The sequence below is a fragment of the Eretmochelys imbricata genome, chromosome 18, assembly GCF_965152235.1.
Source record: "Eretmochelys imbricata isolate rEreImb1 chromosome 18, rEreImb1.hap1, whole genome shotgun sequence".
Classification (NCBI taxonomy): domain Eukaryota; kingdom Metazoa; phylum Chordata; order Testudines; family Cheloniidae; genus Eretmochelys; species Eretmochelys imbricata.
Genome location: NC_135589.1, coordinates 14180142 through 14198871, shown reverse-complemented (window position 1 = coordinate 14198871; position 18730 = coordinate 14180142). Strand labels below are relative to the sequence as shown.

Below are 18730 nucleotides of genomic sequence, written 5' to 3'. Positions count from 1 at the left end.
CAGCCATGTATTTCTCCAATTCACAAGGTAAATCAAGTGGGGTTGCTTTACTATTACACACAAATCTACGATACTCCACTGTCTCCCCTTTTATGATCGATGAGTAAGATGTTGTGGTTGAATGCAAGATCTGACAACCAGAACTTTCTCTGCTGAAAATCAATGCTCTCACTTCACATGACTAACATTCTAAAAGATCTAATATATTATCAAAACCTTCATATTCACAAGTGGTTTTTTTAAACTAGTTTTAAAGAGTCAGACAGCAGAACTCTCTCTCCCATGCTACTCTTTCAACAGCAGTAGCACGAGATTTTCCACTATTTAAAAAGGAAGCATTGTTGATGAATCTCTGAAGGTGGCTTTTTTCCCCACTCCAAAGTGACAGCCAAAATGCATTAGGGGGTCAATGATCTCCAAATGAAAACTTCTGCTGCTCTTGATTTGCTGGGAGACGCATTATAAATACAGCATGAAAACCTGACATCAAAATCAGGGAATGGAAGCTGAAATTTACCCATGCTATTACGTAAATAATCACTGGAAGGAGTTGTTATACTAGAAAATATACGCTGCATGGCATCATCCCTGATCTTCATTTCTATCTGGTATAATTAACAATAAATCATACTGTGGGCTACAGCACTCTGTTATTACATAAATAAAACACTAGCAAAGGAGCTTGTCAAGTCTGATTTATATGAAGTGCTGCTCTGAAGTTTATTGGATTTCCATAATAAGAAATCATACGGCATATCAATTTTTTCCATTAATCTTCCAAACTACATATCATAATTTCTAAACAAAAACCAACTTAGTACAGCATCAGCTGCTCATAACTAGCTTGTTGGGCAAACCCAAACCCTGCTCTAAGTGGACAGACACTGGAGGAGGAGGGAAGATGGCATCACGTCAAGAAAACAAAATTCTTTGCAGCTCAGGCAACAGCACCTGCCAGATGAAAACTTAGGGCTCAGTCATGCACCCACTGATGTCTCAATGACTTTGATGGCTGGTTAAGCTCTTACAGCCTTTGTCAGAACATCACACACCTACATTAAGTGGAATCTGCTGTAACTCAAATCAACCTTCTAGACAGGTCTTGGCTACTTAGACAGTCTAGTTTTAACTGGATTAAATGCATTTTCAGATAGTGGGAAACTGCCACTCATAAAAAAGATATTTTAATATAGAGAAACAAAACTGAAATATGAATTATATGTAGGTATCTTCAGGAACTTCTAAAACACGATGCATGTAACATTTATACAGAATGCGCTCCAAAAATATATCTTGAGTACCTGGATTCAAGAGTGAACAACCAGTGAACATGACAGAAATCCAGCAGCCTACGTCAAGCCCACTATATAATCCTTTTGGAAGTGCTACCCAGCCCATGTGCAGGCCAAGTTACTTAGCTGAAATTATGGATGGTTCCAGCTCTGCATGGTTGAGAAGGTGGTAGAGAGGAGGATAGTTCCAGGCAGAGAGGAACAGAGGACTTCTACCAAAATGCCTACAGAAAGCAGCAGATCTTATGTAATCACTGAAAAAAAAGGTGAATGTAAGAACTTCACTGGGCAACTGTGACCACTGAACAATAAGATATCATAAGAGGGCAGCTCTGTAGTGCTCAACTTGAAAAGACTAGACATAAAAATTATGAGGAACGGTTAGCAGCTGTCAGAACAGTAAAGTAAATAAGACTTAAGGTGTAAAGATCTAGCTTGTGGATATGCAAGACGCTATATAAAAGGCACAGATGGTTTACACACCTCAAAGCAATCAAAAATATAAAGTGCAAAAACAGAGGAATAAAACTAGCTTAATTAAGGGGTAAATCAGAAGTTTATTAGGTTTATTAAAAGACTTACAAAGTGGAAATCCAATACGATCAACATAAACTGACTGGAAAAAACAGCCGATGCTAGATAAGATGCATATTAAAAATACAAAGGGGGAAAAAGAAGAACAGATCAACCAAATATATCAAGACAAACTCATAAGCCTGTGATGCAAGAAATTGGCAAGCACAACCACAGGCCCTCCAGACCACCAAGGAATTAACGGGGTAATTAAAGAGGATAGAGAAGTTAAATGAAGTTTCTGCATTCAACTTTTACTATCGATGACAAGGAGGAAAATTCCAATTCCAAGAGCTCTTTGGTGATTACTGGTGTTAACAGAGATTTGAGTCTTCTAAATAGGAAGTCATGGAGCAACTTAAAATGCTCCAGAGCAGTAAGCCAACAGAACCAGATGGCATCCGTCCCAAGGGAAAGGACGGAATCAAAATGTAAAATAGCTGAAAAACAGTTGAGGATGTGCAATATAGCCTTAAAATGGCAACTGTTCTTGAATATAGGAAAATCATTAACACGTTGTCTATCTTTTAAAGAAAGGAGCTGTGGGAGAGCCTATGAATGGAAGCCCAGCGAGTTTTATCTCAATTCTAAAATGGACTTGCAGGCTAATTAAGTGTAGTACTTGAATAAGTACACATGATAGGGTCAAACAAGCATGACTTCTTAAAGAGAGACAAGGTGGGCGAGGTGATATGTTTTACTGGACCAACTTCTGTTGGTGAGCGAGACAAGCTTTCAAGCCACACACAGCTCTTCTTAAAGGGAAGTAGTCAGGTAGTTTGGATTCAAGTTTGGGGTTTATTTTATGTTGTGTATTTTTTTATTTGGAAAGACTTTTACAAAACATAATAGAAATAAAAAAGTTTTTAGTTTGGTGTTGCTGCAGGGGAATGTTTTAAATCCAGTCACTGAAGCATTGTGGTATATTGCATGAAAACCAGACAAAGAAAATGACTACTGTTTTACTGTCCCAAACTGAATGAAATGCAAAAAAGTCAAGAACTAAAATATAATATTTAAATGCTGGTTAGTAAGCTAATGTAACATAGGTAAGGACATTTGTATATGAAAAATTCATGTTTTTAACTTGAAAGTGACCCTAAAAAAGAAAAATTTCTCCCTCAAACCAACCTTTTGAAAGTCCACATAAATTCCACACACATTTAGAACATTTGGAAAATTTTGGTAAGGTTCCATTACAAGACAATATATTAAGCAAAATAGTTCTGTAACAGCTACAAGCAAGGAAATGCCTGCTGTGGGATAAAAATTCGCTGATTACATTTAATAGACATGCTTGGTTTGACAGATATGAGTAGGATCAGTAGCTTCATCAATTTAATAAAATCACCAGAAACACCACATCCTGGATGGTGTAAAGAAGCTTACCGTATACTTTGCCTAGCACAATGGGGTCCTGATCTATGGCTAGGCAGCTAGGCACTACACTAATATAAATACAACTACGACTAACACTGTTAAAGAGAGTTTTGATTATTATATTACTGCATAATGTTCTCTAAACAAAAAAATAAACTCACTGTTGTAATTGTTATTGCTCTATTTCTGATACCTACATGCCAATGATTTGTAAACTTGTTAACTGCCTAAATAAATAAATAAATAAATAAATAGGAAGAAAATTACTCAAGCAATTAGAGACAGCCATAGAGAATGTCTGCCTCTCAGAGGGTACGAAAGTTAATAGCACAGTACCCCAGGTTAGCATTGATATTATTTACTATTAAACGATCTGCAGAAGTAGAATAGACGTTGGTGAATTTTGCTGGTATCAATAAATAGTTTCTTTTTGGTTAGTGGGAGCAGATTAACTTGCACAGTGGACAAAAGTAGTCTCAACTTCTCATGTATGCTCTGGCGCTCTGACCCCACATGATTCTTTTGAGGACAGTGACAAGAGTCATTGTGGATCGCTAAATGAAGATGCTGGTCCAGTCTGCAGCAAAGCAGTTTAAAAATAGAATGCACAAGTGAATTAAAAAAATGGATGAAAGAAAATCGAACAACATATCCTCGTCAGGACGACTGTCTGGTTTGGTAATCCTCCCCTTAAAGTGTAGTTCCACTCTGAAGAATAGCTCTGTAAAAACTGCATTGGGAAAATCCAGTTTATAGTCTCTCAACAATTCCATAGAATGTACTCAGCCAAAACAGTTTCTAGCTGGCAGCTCTGCAACTTTAACCCGGGCTCTAAGGGTATCTTTACACGACAATTAAAAATCAGTGGCTGGCCCCATGACAGCTGACTCGGGCTTGTGGGACTCAGGCTAAGGCCATTTAATTTCAGTGTAGATGTTTTAGCTCAGGCTGGAGACCGGGCTCTGCTCCTAGAGCCCTAATGTCTACACTGCCATTAAACGGCCCTTTAGGCCAAGCCCTGCAGGCCAGAGTCAGTGGCACGGGCCAGCTGCAGGTGTCTAATTGCAATGTAGACATACTTTAAGAGTCAAGCTGTTTTGCTTTGTTTTTTTTCATCTCGCATGTGCTCACCAGTACTAAAGGTTCTGTAGGTCAAACTAGGATCTCACCTACACATGTACAAGCCCCATTACCTTTGGTGAGCTTTCCTAGGTGTGAGCGATTGGAATTTAGCAAATAATCTTGTAGATTATGCACAAAATGAAACAATACAACAGCTCATTCCCAACCGGATTTGCTTGGCAGGTTGAACAGATATTAAAAAAAGAATAAAAACTTCATCTGTCACTAAAGTCAGCGGATACAACTCTGAATACATATAGGGAACAGACCCAATACGTAAAGTGGTGCCATTTTTACCATGGTGACTTTTCAGAGTAGAAAAATTGCAAGTTAAGGAGGAAATAGTGGAGATGGAAAATATCCAATAAAAGGTCAACTAAATTAATCAGTTGTGTGGTGAGACTTCAAAAACTAGGATTATTTAGCCTTGAAAGAAGAACTAGATGAGATTTTACTGAGTTATTGAAAAATATGGCATTACACAAGACAGTTTTTTCAGCCTGTTCCTTAAAATATGAACAGGACACTCCATGAATTTACATGTAAATTTATTCGTAATAAAATGAAATAATTATTGTTACATAGAGTCAGCTGGTGCTGTTCAGTACCAAAAACATTGAATCAACTACTGTACCTGGATTTTAAGAAGAACTATATATTTTTGAGGGCCACTAACAGCATTTGTAGCCATGGAAGACAAGTTACTGAGAGAGAGAGAATCAAATCACATGCTTCCAAGCGATCACCGTGGAGTGGTGAGAAGGAGATCTTTCCCCACATATAAAGAACTGGACAATATGCAATTGAGTGCTTTATCAGTTTATCTTCCTTTATGAAAGACCAGGTATTTATAACAGATCAGAGCTAAATGGATGATTGAAAAGACCAATGGTCAGGTCAGGCATCCCCTATGTTTTATGGAAACTTCGGAAGATAACAATTAAATCTGGAATGACCCATATGAACGGATTATAATACAGAACAGTAATTTCTCTCTCAAAAATACTCACTTGGAACCCTGCAGATGACCGAGGAGATAACTAGGAGGTGTTGAGTGGCATGAAGCTAGTAAGTCCCAGGCTACTGATGAGATCATGCTATGACTCCAGACATGCTCGAGTTCAGGGTTAATAAATCTGTTATCCATGTGCTGCATACATTAGATGGCCCTTTAAAATGCAGTAAAGCCAAGGAACTCTTTTACGGAGTCAACACTTCTGGATACTTACTGTGTTGAGTGCATTGAGCGTAGTGTCATCACGAGAGGCTGCAACGCAGCCATCTTCTGTGGATCCTCCATCACACATCCCTGCAAAAGCTGCCATGCTCCTTTATAGTTGAAAAATAAAATGAAACAATTCATCCTCTAATTGTACACATTTTGCAATATATAAATGCTACTTACACTATAAATCACCATTTTTAGGGCTCTGCTTTGCCCACCTGCCTGACTTCAGTATTGGACTATTTTTAGTCCTGGATAATTTTCAAGGTATTATTCAAAGACTCACTCCAAGACGATATTAGCATAATTTAATTCTTCATTACTGGAGCACCCAGAGGCCCAATCAGCATTGTGCTAGGAATATCACCTCTTATGAGGATGCAGTCCTGCCCCAGACAGCTTACCTGTCATCATAATTTTAGTTTAATTAAGTCAGCAAGCTGTCTTGGAACTAACTGTAGGGTGCCAAGTCATTCATTTATTACAAATTAAAAATGATTATTTATCCACACGTCCTGAGTTAATGCCTGACCCACAATTTTGGGAGCCTGATCTTTATGTATAAAGATCTGAATTGTTTGATCCAACTCCCTAGGCATAGTTCATAGTGTTAGGGTGAACCTTAGCTGTACAACCTAGTGTTGCCAAAAGAATATTTACTACAGGAAGGAATTCTATACTGTAAAGGTTATTTTATTCACAGCTTTTGCTTCCCTAATTGACCTGTACACTTTAGATATTACATCATTATTTATCCGATTAAGTGAGCTATAGCTCACGAAAGCTCATGCTCAAATAAATTGGTTAGTCTCTAAGGTGCCACAAGTACTCCTTTTCTTTTTGCGAATACAGACTAACACGGCTGTTACTCTGAAACCTATCACTATTTATGTTATACATATAATTACTTTGTTTTCAGTTCAAAAGAGACAGCCCAGAGTGACATTCCTTTGTGACCCAAAATAGCTTTGGAGCTAGCGTAACACCATCATGTCTTGACATTGGCTCCCAACCTAAAAAAATCAACTTCTTAACATTCTAATGTGATATCGCCTCTACACCGGACGATGGGCAACCTTAGCTCAATGTTCTAATGCCATGTCCCACATTTCAGCTTGAGTGCTCTGAGGAAGCTGGGTTATCTTGGCTTCATGTACCTTGCTGCCCTGAGGTACATGAGCAGGTCACAGTCATTGACCCCTGGCATCCACACAAGTTCTTCATGTTGTGTCACAGTGTCACCATCCAGAGAAGGAAACGGCTGCAAATCTGGAAGCTTGGCCTACAAAAATTGAAACAGAATTAAAACAAACAGTGTTGATAACAATCATGCAGTGGCCTGAACATTGGAGTTCTCTGTGAGGGAAGTGTTATCATGCCCATTGCACCGATGGAGAAACTAAGGCAATGACAGGCTAAGTGACTTGCCCAAGGTTTCACAGGGAATTTGTGGCAGTATTGGTAATTAAACCCAGATCTACTGCCTCCTAGTCCTGTGCCTTCATTAAAGATCATGCTTCCTCCCTTTTTCAAAAAACAGCAACATCAGCTGGCACACATCACTAGGTAGCACCATCTCCTATTGCACTCACAGGGAAGCCTTGAGGGTGCACATTCCAGGCGCAAGCATCTCACTGCAAGCACCATGGCCTGGAGTTATTTTAAATCATTTTTAAACTCATACTGTGAGCATCGTCCTCCATCGTACAAAAATGAAAGCACCTTCACAAACATAGGATAGTTTAACCTCTGCTGAAGGGGAAAACAAGCTGTTTCCACTTTTTAAAAGGAAACCATTCTAACCACTGTTTGGAAGGATAAACTGCATGCACATAATCCATAAATATGAAAGGAGGCAAACATATGACTACCTAGGGAGGTATCTACTTCATTTTAATTCCTCAGTAAAAACCAACATGTTTGAGATTTACAAATAAGGCCTTAGTAAATCATTAAAACCCCAAAATGACCCAAGGAAATTTGCAGAAAGCAAGATAGCTCAGGGAAATGACCTCTGCCATCAAATGTACCAAGAGACCCAATTAGCATGTTTAGTCATCTGTAGAAATAGGACAAGATAGTGGAGATCATTTTTGGAAACAGCTTTTAAGCCTTATAATTACCTCTTACAGTTACAATTCTAAACATTTTTGAAAGGCAATATTTATATACAACCAGTAATTAGAAGTCATCGGTTCAGAGGTCTTTCATTTTCTGCTTTTCAAACTATTTTTTTTTACTTCTTCACTAGGAAAATGGATTTATCACTGAAATTTTCTACTGCTGAAGGATAAGCAGACATTACAGCCCCCACGGCCAGTGGAGATGTGTATTAAACATATACACACTGTGCACCTGCTTCCAGCAGCCAAGGTGCTTAAACAAACTAGCATCCTTTCATACCCGAGGACCAACAAGCTTCATTACTGTGTTTCCAAAAAAGAATCTCTTCAATGGGTCATGTCACAGAGCTGTTAGCAAACCAGACAACACAACAGAAACAGTCAGCATAGTGAGTATACAGTAAACATTCGTTGATTGTTTTCCTTCATCTATCACCATAATGTAGTATTTGAATTACCACTGTGCCTAGGAGCCCTACTCACAGACCAGAATCCCACATCTAGCTCTGTGAATTTTAAAACAGGGCACTATTGCAACCAGAACATACTTTATCTTTACTACTTTTATTACAGTAGCCCAAAGAGGCCCAAGTCATGGTCCAGGACCCCACTGTGCTAGGTGCTGTACATACACAGACTATTCCTGCCCCCAAAAGCTTACAATCCAAATAAAAAGAAGGCACTGTTGTCTATTGGCTAGATCAGTGGCTCAGAGTCAGGATTCCTAGGTTCTAATCCCGGATCTGTCGTAAGGATTTGTCTTTGCCAGAGAAGAAAGGTGTGTTCTTCATGTTAACTAACTTGAGGTAAAAATCCTACTGAAGACAAAGCAGCTTACTGTTTTCGCATGTGTTAGCACATCAACTTAAAGACTAAGGGGGAGCCTTGTCTTTTATTTGACCTACTGAGTTGTGTGAAACCTACAAACTGCCTCTTCACTAGGACCTCAAGTTAGTTAAGTCGAGTTGAGAAAATACCTTTTTACCCCTCCTAGTGAAAACACACCCCAATTCATTTGCTGACCTTGGACAAGCAACTTTAGTGGATGCTTCTGAAAATATTCCCTTATTTTAGGTGCCCAACTGGAGTTTTACATTCACAAGTGTTGAGCATCTCTAACACCCACTGAAGTTACTGGCAGAGGTAGGTGCTCTGCACTGCCCCGCATGAGCCTTAAGAGTCTCAAAAATCGGGCAACCAAAAATGAAGGTACCCCAAATTACTCTTCTTTGTACCCAAGTTTTTCCATCTATAAAATATAGCTAGTAAATAAGCCTCACAAGGCAGATGAAGCATGTCTGTAAAGTACACTGATAGTTTCAGATGAAAGTAGCTTTGGAAGTACTAAGTACAGTAATGCCAGTATCGTTAATTTAAAAAGTAACATGTGCTTTAGTCACTTTTTTGGGGCTGTTTTTTAAAGCAAGTATACTCCAGGATGCTACACAGAATGTACATTCTTCAACTTTCACAAGAAATAACGGTCGAGTTGTTTAGTCAGATCTATTTAGCTTAACAAAAAGAAGGTTAAGAGGAGACTTAATTACAGTCTATAAGTACCGACATGGGGAACAAATATTGATAATGGGATTTTCAATCTAGGAGACAAAGGTGCACAAGCCAATGGATGAAAGTTGAAGCTAGACAAGTTCAGACTGGAAACAAGAGTTAAAATTTTAAGCGTAATTAACCATTGGAACAACTTATAAAAGGTTGTGGTGGATTCTCCATCACTATCAATTTCTAAATCAAAATGGGATGTTCTTCTAAAAGATGTGTGAGAGGAATTAGTTTGCACAAGTTCTATGGAGGTCAGACTAGATGATCACAGTGGTCCCTTCTAGTATTGAAATCTATGAAAAAGGAGTCTGTATGGATAACACAGCCGGAATATCTCACAAGGGCCCGATCTTACAAGAGGATGAGTGGTCTCAACTCCCATTGGAAGGATTTGCCCTAACATGTCAAAGTTAGTTCTAGCTCTGTCCATGCTCTTGTATAAGGAGATTATCTACAACAGTCAGGAAAGATTTTCCCAAATAAGTTGGAACAAACTAAGAGCTTTTACACTTCCCTAAAGCCACGTCCAGCAGCGGGTTGTTTGTCTGAGTCAATCAGTCATAATGCTATGAAGTTGCAATCCCTACTTCCTCACTCTGTATTATGACAACCAGAAATGACCAAGGCACCACAGTGGTTTTACAAGCTTCCCGGTTCCTCTCATCTTTCACAGCCAACAGACCATACAATGCACTCAGAAAATGGACTCAGGGCTTCTGTATCAAAGATCTAAACCTCCCCTGTTTTTACAGGGTCAGAAGGTCACACATCAACTGTATCATAAAGTTCCTACAAAAGGCAAACAAGATACCACAACTGTAAGTCCCTGTGCGAAGAGGGCATGACCAGCAAGAAGATCTTGATAATCCTCCTGAGCTCTGGTGCCCCAAAGTTGAACTGTGCTCTATATCATTTTAAACAACCTTTTGGCGTTGGGAGGAGGGTTTTTTGTCCTAGACAGATAAGCTTCCACTCCTACAAGCTTGAAGGAGTTAAAACAATAAACTTACTGTAGCACCAAAGCGAAAATCATTGCTTCAGAAAGAGGATTTTATCCTGTACCAACAACAGGCAGTACAAAGCAGAAGTGAAGGAAAATGGTTTAGTAAGAATGCAACCAAAAGCATGCTATTCATCCACTTGTCTTAATACCTTGTTGAGGTCATTACTTGCCTCCAAGAAGGAAACCATCCCCTTACAACCATGACAGATTTAGAGCTGGTCTGTAACAACTTTTGAATACTGTATGTTGACCTGGTTACTGAAGTTCCCTGTACAAATATATTGGTTTAGTTTAACAGGGGACTATTGGGAAAAAAACAAGCAGAAAGGAGAAAGAATAGTTCAAGACAGGACACTTCTCAGTCAAAACATGAGTTAAGAGTAAATGCCAAGACAGGAAGGGGCCCAGAGAACACAGGAGATCAAAAGACCACTGGCAGGTTTGAAAAGGAACATTCTCTCAAATTCAGTCAGACCTGCAAGGTAAAAACAGAGGATACACAGTGTACTGTAGCCCAAGGCTCAAACTGAGAGAGAGAATTGTGGAACTCTGACCCAGGATAGCTAAAAGGGGGTGCTTTGAGAGAGACCAGGAAGAGAAGAGAATACAGCTAGCCCTGTAATCATCTCAACCCCATTAACAGACATTCTTGAAAATATAATACAGTCTATTATCAATTACCAAACAGCACAAAAGCTTTACTCCCTTCACCACACTCCTTGCTGCCTTGAAACTTTGCAGAAGTTTGAACAAAGTTCTCTGGCCCTCCAATTTTGTTCTCTTGCATTTGGCAGATTTTGATGACTTCCCCTGTTTCTAAGGGACACTAAACCAAACTATGGCTCCATATTGTTTACCGTCAGTAAATAACTAAAAAACAAGGTAAATGTCTTAAATAAAGCAAACAGCAAGCTACCATCTTAACAATTTGATGTGAAGTAAGATTAGAAGACTCTGAAAACACATAAAAAACAACTTTCAGTTACTGTTAAGTTCTTTTTTTTTTTTAAAATGTTGGGGCAAATTTAATAGTTAAATTCAGATGAAAATTTATTAATTTTAATGAGACAATTTTTTTTCTGATTTCCCATACTTTCCAATAGCAGACCTGATTCCTTCAGTCCTACAGCAGTATATAAAAAATATCTTTTGCTGGAAAGTGTCATTAAAATTGCAGCCTGCGCTGAAGGACAGTCCTGTTTACTATGCTGATACTGAGAGTAACAGATCATTCTAACGAAATGCTCACGTGCAAGTATCTAATTTTAGATGCTTACAGAGACATACACACACAATTCTGAGTCCATATTCCTTGAGTTAATTAAACTGCTATAACACGTTGTTAGAATTTTCAAACAATAAAAACAAACAAATCCTTTACCTGATGACTGGGTCCAACTCTGATCTCGCCCTGGGTGCTGTTCAGCCTCCTACCATAGAAGACAAAGAACATCTGTGAGTAGAGGTTATAACTAACAAAACTTTGTACTATTGCGCACACAGTCAGAGAAGGCCAAAAGGGACCAATTGTGATCCTTTACAGACCAGCTCTATAACACAGGACTTGCCTGAATTTCTTTGAACTAGAGCCTCTCTTTTAGAAAAGCATACAATCTTGATTTAAAAATTGCTAATGACAGAGAATCCACCACAACCCTTGGTAAGTTCTCTCAATGGTTCCTTACCCTCACTGTTAAAAACCTATGGCACCTTAGAGACTAACCAATTTATTTGAGCATGAGCTTTCGTGAGCTACAGCTCACTTCATCAGATGCATACCGTGGAAACTGCAGCAGACTTTATATATACACAGAGAATATGAAACAATACCTCCTCCCACCCCACTGTCCTGCTGGTAATAGCTTATCTAAAGTAATCTTCAGGTTAGGCCATTTCCAGCACAAATCCAGGTTTTCTCACCCTCCACCCCCCCACACAAATTCACTCTTCTGCTGGTGATAGCCCATCCAAAGTGACAACTCTTTACACAATGTGCATGATAATGAAGTTAGGCCATTTCCTGCACAAATCCAGGTTCTCTCACTCCCTCACCCCCCTCCAAAAACCCACCCCCATACACACACAAACTCACTCTCCTGCTGGTAATAGCTCATCCAAACTGACCATTCTCCAAGTTTAAATCCAAGTTAAACCAGAACATCTGGGGGGGGGGGGGGTTTGGAAAAAACAAGAGGAAATAGGCTACCTTGCATAATGACTTAGCCACTCCCAGTCTCTATTTAAGCCTAAATTAATAGTATCCAATTTGCAAATGAATTCCAATTCAGCAGTTTCTCGCTGGAGTCTGGATTTGAAGTTTTTTTGTTTTAAGATAGCGACCTTCATGTCTGTGATTGTGTGACCAGAGAGATTGAAGTGTTCTCCGACTGGTTTATGAATGTTACAATTCTTGACATCTGATTTGTGTCCATTTATTCTTTTACGTAGAGACTGTCCAGTTTGACCAATGTACATGGCAGAGGGGCATTGCTGGCACATGATGGCATAAATCACATTGGTGGATGTGCAGGTGAACGAGCCTCTGATAGTGTGGCTGATGTTATTAGGCCCTGTGACGGTGTCCCCTGAATAGATATGTGGGCACAACTGGCAACGGGCTTTGTTGCAAGGATAAGTTCCTGGGTTAGTGGTTCTGTTGTGTGGTATGTGGTTGTTGGTGAGTATTTGCTTCAGGTTGGGGGGCTGTCTGTAGGCAAGGACTGGCCTGTCTCCCAAGATTTGTGAGAGTGTTGGGTCATCCTTTAGGATAGGTTGTAGATCCTTAAGAATGCGTTGGAGGGGTTTTAGTTGGGGGCTGAAGGTGACGGCTAGTGGCGTTCTGTTATTTTCTTTGTTAGGCCTGTCCTGTAGTAGGTAACTTCTGGGAACTCTTCTGGCTCTATCAATCTGTTTCTTTACTTCCGCAGGTGGGTATTGTAGTTGTAAGAAAGCTTGACAGAGATCTTGTAGGTGTTTGTCTCTGTCTGAGGGGTTGGAGCAAATGCGGTTGTATCGCAGAGCTTGGCTGTAGACGATGGATCGTGTGGTGTGGTCAGGGTGAAAGCTGGAGGCATGCAGGTAGGAATAGCGGTCAGTAGGTTTCCGGTATAGGGTGGTGTTTATGTGACCATTGTTTATTAGCACTGTAGTGTCCAGGAAGTGGATCTCTTGTGTGGACTGGACCAGGCTGAGGTTGGTGGTGGGATGGAAATTGTTGAAATCATGGTGGAATTCCTCAAGGGCTTCTTTTCCATGGGTCCAGATGATGAAGATGTCATCAATATAGCGCAAGTAGAGTAGGGGCTTTAGGGGACGAGAGCTGAGGAAGCGTTGTTCTAAATCAGCCATAAAAATGTTGGCATACTGTGGGGCCATGCGGGTACCCATAGCAGTGCCGCTGATCTGAAGGTATACATTGTCCCCAAATGTGAAATAGTTATGGGTAAGGACAAAGTCACAAAGTTCAGCCACCAGGTTAGCCGTGACATTATCGGGGATAGTGTTCCTGACGGCTTGTAGTCCATCTTTGTGTGGAATGTTGGTGTAGAGGGCTTCTACATCCATAGTGGCCAGGATGGTGTTATCAGGAAGATCACCGATGGATTGAAGTTTCCTCAGGAAGTCAGCGGTGTCTCGAAGGTAGCTGGGAGTGCTGGTAGCGTAGGGCCTGAGGAGGGAGTCTACATAGCCAGACAATCCTGCTGTCAGGGTGCCAATGCCTGAAATGATGGGGCGCCCAGGAGTTCCAGGTTTATGGATCTTGGGTAGTAGATAGAATATCCCAGGTCGGGGTTCCAGGGGTGTGTCTGTGCGGATTTGATCTTGTGCTTTTTCAGGAAGTTTCTTGAGCAAATGCTGTAGTTGCTTTTGGTAACTCTCAGTGGGATCATAGGGTAATGGCTTGTAGAAACTCGGGTTGGAGAGCTGCCGAGCAGCCTCTTGTTCATATTCCGACCTATTCATGATGACAACAGCACCTCCTTTGTCAGCCTTTTTGATTATGATGTCAGAGTTGTTTCTGAGGCTGTGGATGGCATTGCGTTCCGCATGGCTGAGGTTATGAGGCAAGTGATGCTGCTTTTCCACAATTTCAGCCCGTGCACGTCGGCGGAAGCACTCTATGTAGAAGTCCAGTCTGCTGTTTCGACCTTCAGGAGGAGTCCACCTAGAATCCTTCTTTCTGTAGTGTTGGTAGGGAGACCTCTGTGGATTAGTATGTTGTTTCATATTCTCTGTGTATATATAAAGTCTGCTGCAGTTTCCACGGTATGCATCTGATGAAGTGAGCTGTAGCTCACGAAAGCTCATGCTCAAATAAATTGGTTAGTCTCTAAGGTGCCACAAGTACTCCTTTTCTTTTTGCGAATACAGACTAACACGGCTGTTACTCTGAAACCTGTTAAAAACCTGCATCTTTTCCTACTCTGAGTTTGTCTGGCTTCAACTTCTAACCACTAGATCTTGTTATACCTTTGTCTGTTAGATTGAATAAGCCCATTAATACATGAGAAACAAAAATGTGATCATGTACATACTGTACCAATACAAAAACCTTTTGATATTTTGTTTGCAATGCATGCTGAAAAGCAGCAATAATAAGGCACCATTAAAGCGGAAACAGTGGATACGCTCAACATAGCAGGGAACTTTGTGAATGGCAGAGGTCAGTGAAGACAGATCTGGAATTTCTCACTAAGTGGCTGCAGCTTTATTAATTCCATAAACACAGTAACTTCTCGGGGCCACCTGTCCTGGCAACACTGAAAAGGGGAAAGGTCAACAGATTCTTTGTCACCTGCCTCCCCATTTTTGATGTTCAAATCACAAGCATCAAAGCCACAAGGCTTACCAACTGCTTACAATCAAGGCTTTGTCAGAGCCTGCATTTCCCCCAAGGCCTTATCATGGCCTGCAACTCAGAATAGCCTACTTCCCTGAAACCCTCCTTGCCTCCTAGAATGGGTCAGGCTTGCCACAATCCAACCCCTTTTTCTGAGAAAGGTGTACTGATACTGAAGTCTTAGGGAAAGAGGAAACTTTCCCACAGCCACCTGACCTCTATGGGTTTGCAACACCAACCTGCAAATCAATACCTACCTAAGTGGAAATGGCGGGGGAGAGGAGGGGAAGGGAAGGAGTTGATCTTTGGGTCAGGAACTGTTTTCTCCTGTTCTGTGTTTGTACAATGTCATGCACCATGCAGTCCTGGTCCAGAACTAAGGCTTTTAAGTGCTATGATATTATCAAAGATAATTTCCAGTGGAGGGCACAGAAGGAAGGGGCCCGCTTGTGGCTTGCTCGATAGTATCAACTTCCCTATGCCCAAGCCAGCCAACTCAAAAAACCTGTTGCAGGGACAAGGGGCTGTCCAGTGAGATCCATCCTCGCTGCCCCACTGGCTGATTGCTGCAACAAGGAAACCCAGGAGGTATGTTACAGACTAACAAATTTATTTGGGCATAAGCTTTCTTGGGCTAGAACCCACTTCATCGGATGCATGGAGTGAAAATACAGGAGCAGGTATAAATACATGAAAGGATGGGGGGTTGCTTTACCAAGTGTGAGGTCAGTCTAACAAGTTAGATCAATTAACATCAGGATACCAAGGGAGGAAAAATAACTTCTGAAGTAGTAAGAGAGTGACCCATTACACACAGTTGACAAGAAGGTGTGAGTAACAGTACGGAGAAAGAAAAGGAGTACTTGTGGCACCTTAGAGACTAGCCAATTTATTTGAGCATGAGCTTTCGTGAGCTACAGCTCACTTCATCAGATGCATACCGTGGAAACTGCAGCAGACTTTATATATACACAGAGAATATGAAACAATACCTCCTCCCACCCCACTGTCCTGCTGGTAATAGCTTATCTAAAGTAATCTTCAGGTTAGGCCATTTCCAGCACAAATCCAGGTTTTCTCACCCTCCACCCCCCCACACAAATTCACTCTCCTGCTGGTGATAGCCCATCCAAAGTGACAACTCTTTACACAATGTAAATGGGGGGGTGGAGGGTGAGAAAACCTGGATTTGTGCTGGAAATGGCCTAACCTGAAGATTACTTTAGATAAGCTATTACCAGCAGGACAGTGGGGTGGGAGGAGGTATTGTTTCATATTCTCTGTGTATATATAAAGTCTGCTGCAGTTTCCACGGTATGCATCTGATGAAGTGAGCTGTAGCTCACGAAAGCTCATGCTCAAATAAATTGGTTAGTCTCTAAGGTGCCACAAGTACTCCTTTTCTTTTTGCGAATACAGACTAACACGGCTGTTACTCTGAAACCTGTCAGTACGGAAAAAATTAGTATTGGGGAAATTAAGTTTTGGTTTTGTAATGACCCAACTACTCCCAGTCTCTATTCAGGCCTAATCTGATGGTATCCAGGTTGCAAATTAATTCCAGTTCCGCAGCTTCACGTTGGAGTCTGTTTTTGAAGATTTTTTGTTGAAGAATTGCCACTTTAAGTCTGTTATTGAGTGACCAGAAAGGTTGAAGTGTTCTCCTGCTGGTTTTTGAATGTTATGATTCCTGATGTCAGATTTGTGTCCATTTATTCTTTTGCATAGAGACTGTCCGGTTTGGCCAACGTACATGGCAGAGGAGCATTGCTGGCACATGATGGCATATATCACATTGGTAGACGTCCATCCTTTCATGTATTTATACCCGTCCCTGTATTTTCACTCCATGTACCCAATGAAGTGGGTTCTAGCCCACGAAAGCTTAGCCCAAATAAATTTGTTAGTCTCTAAGGTGCCACAAGGACTCCTCGTTGTTTTTGCTGATACAGACTAATACAGCTACCCCTCTGAAACAAGGAGGTATGGACTGCCCTCTAGGTCCCAGCTCACAATCCTATACTGGGTTAACATCAGCATGCCTTAAGAAAGTTGTTGAGACTATTTTCATCCCCTAAAAATAGTATCTGAAATGAAAACTTCATGCTATGTTTTCTTGAAGTGTTTAAAGCACTAGAATAAACTGAGCACAAGAAGTTATTATCCTGTTCATACAGTGTTCCCAGAATAGTAAAAGGTGTTGCAAAAAAGAGCAGGAAGAAGAGGAGGGACTGTTTTTGCAGACTGCAGATCCAAATATAAATAAGTCCTAGGTGGAATGTAATTATCCATCACAAGAGATAACCTTGCTTTTGCAAAAACTGACATGGAATTAGGACATCCTCCTTATTCTTTGTCCAGAAGACACCTCCCACATAATATACAAAGGGGACCACCTACTGACCCATCAATTATGAGTTACCATAGTCTTCCATCCAAATATTGCCTAGGTATGGCCCTGGTAAGCTTTAGAAATTACTATTATTGATTTGCTAAAATCAGATGAGATAACACCTCACATTGGAATGGCTGCAAAACAGAAAGTCAGTTTCACCAGTAGTATCTGGCCTCAGACAAAATTAAATGAGTTTTGACTGGGTTTAACCAAAAAAGGCACTTTCCTACAAAATCATGTATGAAGGGACTCTCACATAATTCAACCATGCTGCAACGGTATTTGTAAGCAAGTAAAAACTACAAGTTTCCAGAGGAGTGCCTTTACTCAGTCTATCAGGAAAGATTTTTACTCCAAAGGGATATGTTCCAATTACACAGTTGCTGGTTGCAGCCGAAGTGTCACCATATGCTGAAAGAAGAAAAATCCACTCTCTTTAATACTATTATGGAAATATTTGGAGTAGTTCAAGAATGAAGAAAGTTTTATATTCTCTAAGGCAACAATACAGCCAGCACAGCAATCTGACAGCCTGGAAATTATTTCTTAAACTTCTGGAGGAAAAAAAAACCAATGTGCATGTCAATCTGCATCTTTATCGTCCTCTCTCAACCTCTTTTGTTTGCTGGTTATATTTCAATATATTTTAGCAGACAGACACTACCAAAACTGAAATTATAGTTTATTGGCTAAGTCCGTCTTTTAGGAGCCACACTTTTGCAGAACAGTTTAACACATATGGCATGATTTTCAGAGGAGCTGAGCACCCTGACTGCCACTGACTTTATCTGGAATCTCAGGCGCTTGGTCTTTGTGACGAGTCAGACTCACTAACTGCTCTTTGCTTACTTCTGTGCTTGTGGGCCCATAATGCAGCTACAGCTAGAGATACTGCATTGCCCTTCAGGACCCTATCAAAATGTATTAAGGAGTGCAACAAACTCCAAAGAGGTTTAAATATCTTAAGGAGTGACAGTTCTGCAAGATCTCTATTTTAAAAACTATATATATATATATATTTATTTTAATATTACACACACACACACAACCCCCATAATTCAAATTATTACATACTGACACATTATATAAAAGAGACAATTACAGCAGTCAGTCCATAGACTTATTTAAATGCACTAATACAAACTTTTGATCACAAAATCTCAGTAACAGCAAGACACTAAAATGATGCTAAGCCATGAGTAAATTCCAGAAAATTT

General features: G+C 40.3%; 1 protein-coding gene across 6 annotated transcripts in view; it reads right to left on the bottom strand.

The window, feature by feature from the left end:
• RERE (arginine-glutamic acid dipeptide repeats) overlaps positions 1-18730 on the bottom strand; it is a 406322-nt gene that overhangs the window by 129145 nt on the left and 258447 nt on the right. For all 6 annotated transcript variants that reach the window (XM_077837606.1, XM_077837604.1, XM_077837607.1 and 3 more), the window contains 3 exons: positions 11660-11708; positions 6750-6874; positions 5597-5696 (listed from right to left, as the gene is read on the bottom strand). In XM_077837606.1, the coding sequence (XP_077693732.1) occupies positions 5597-5696; positions 6750-6874; positions 11660-11708 (274 nt within the window). The remainder of the gene's footprint in view (positions 1-5596; positions 5697-6749; positions 6875-11659; positions 11709-18730) is intronic.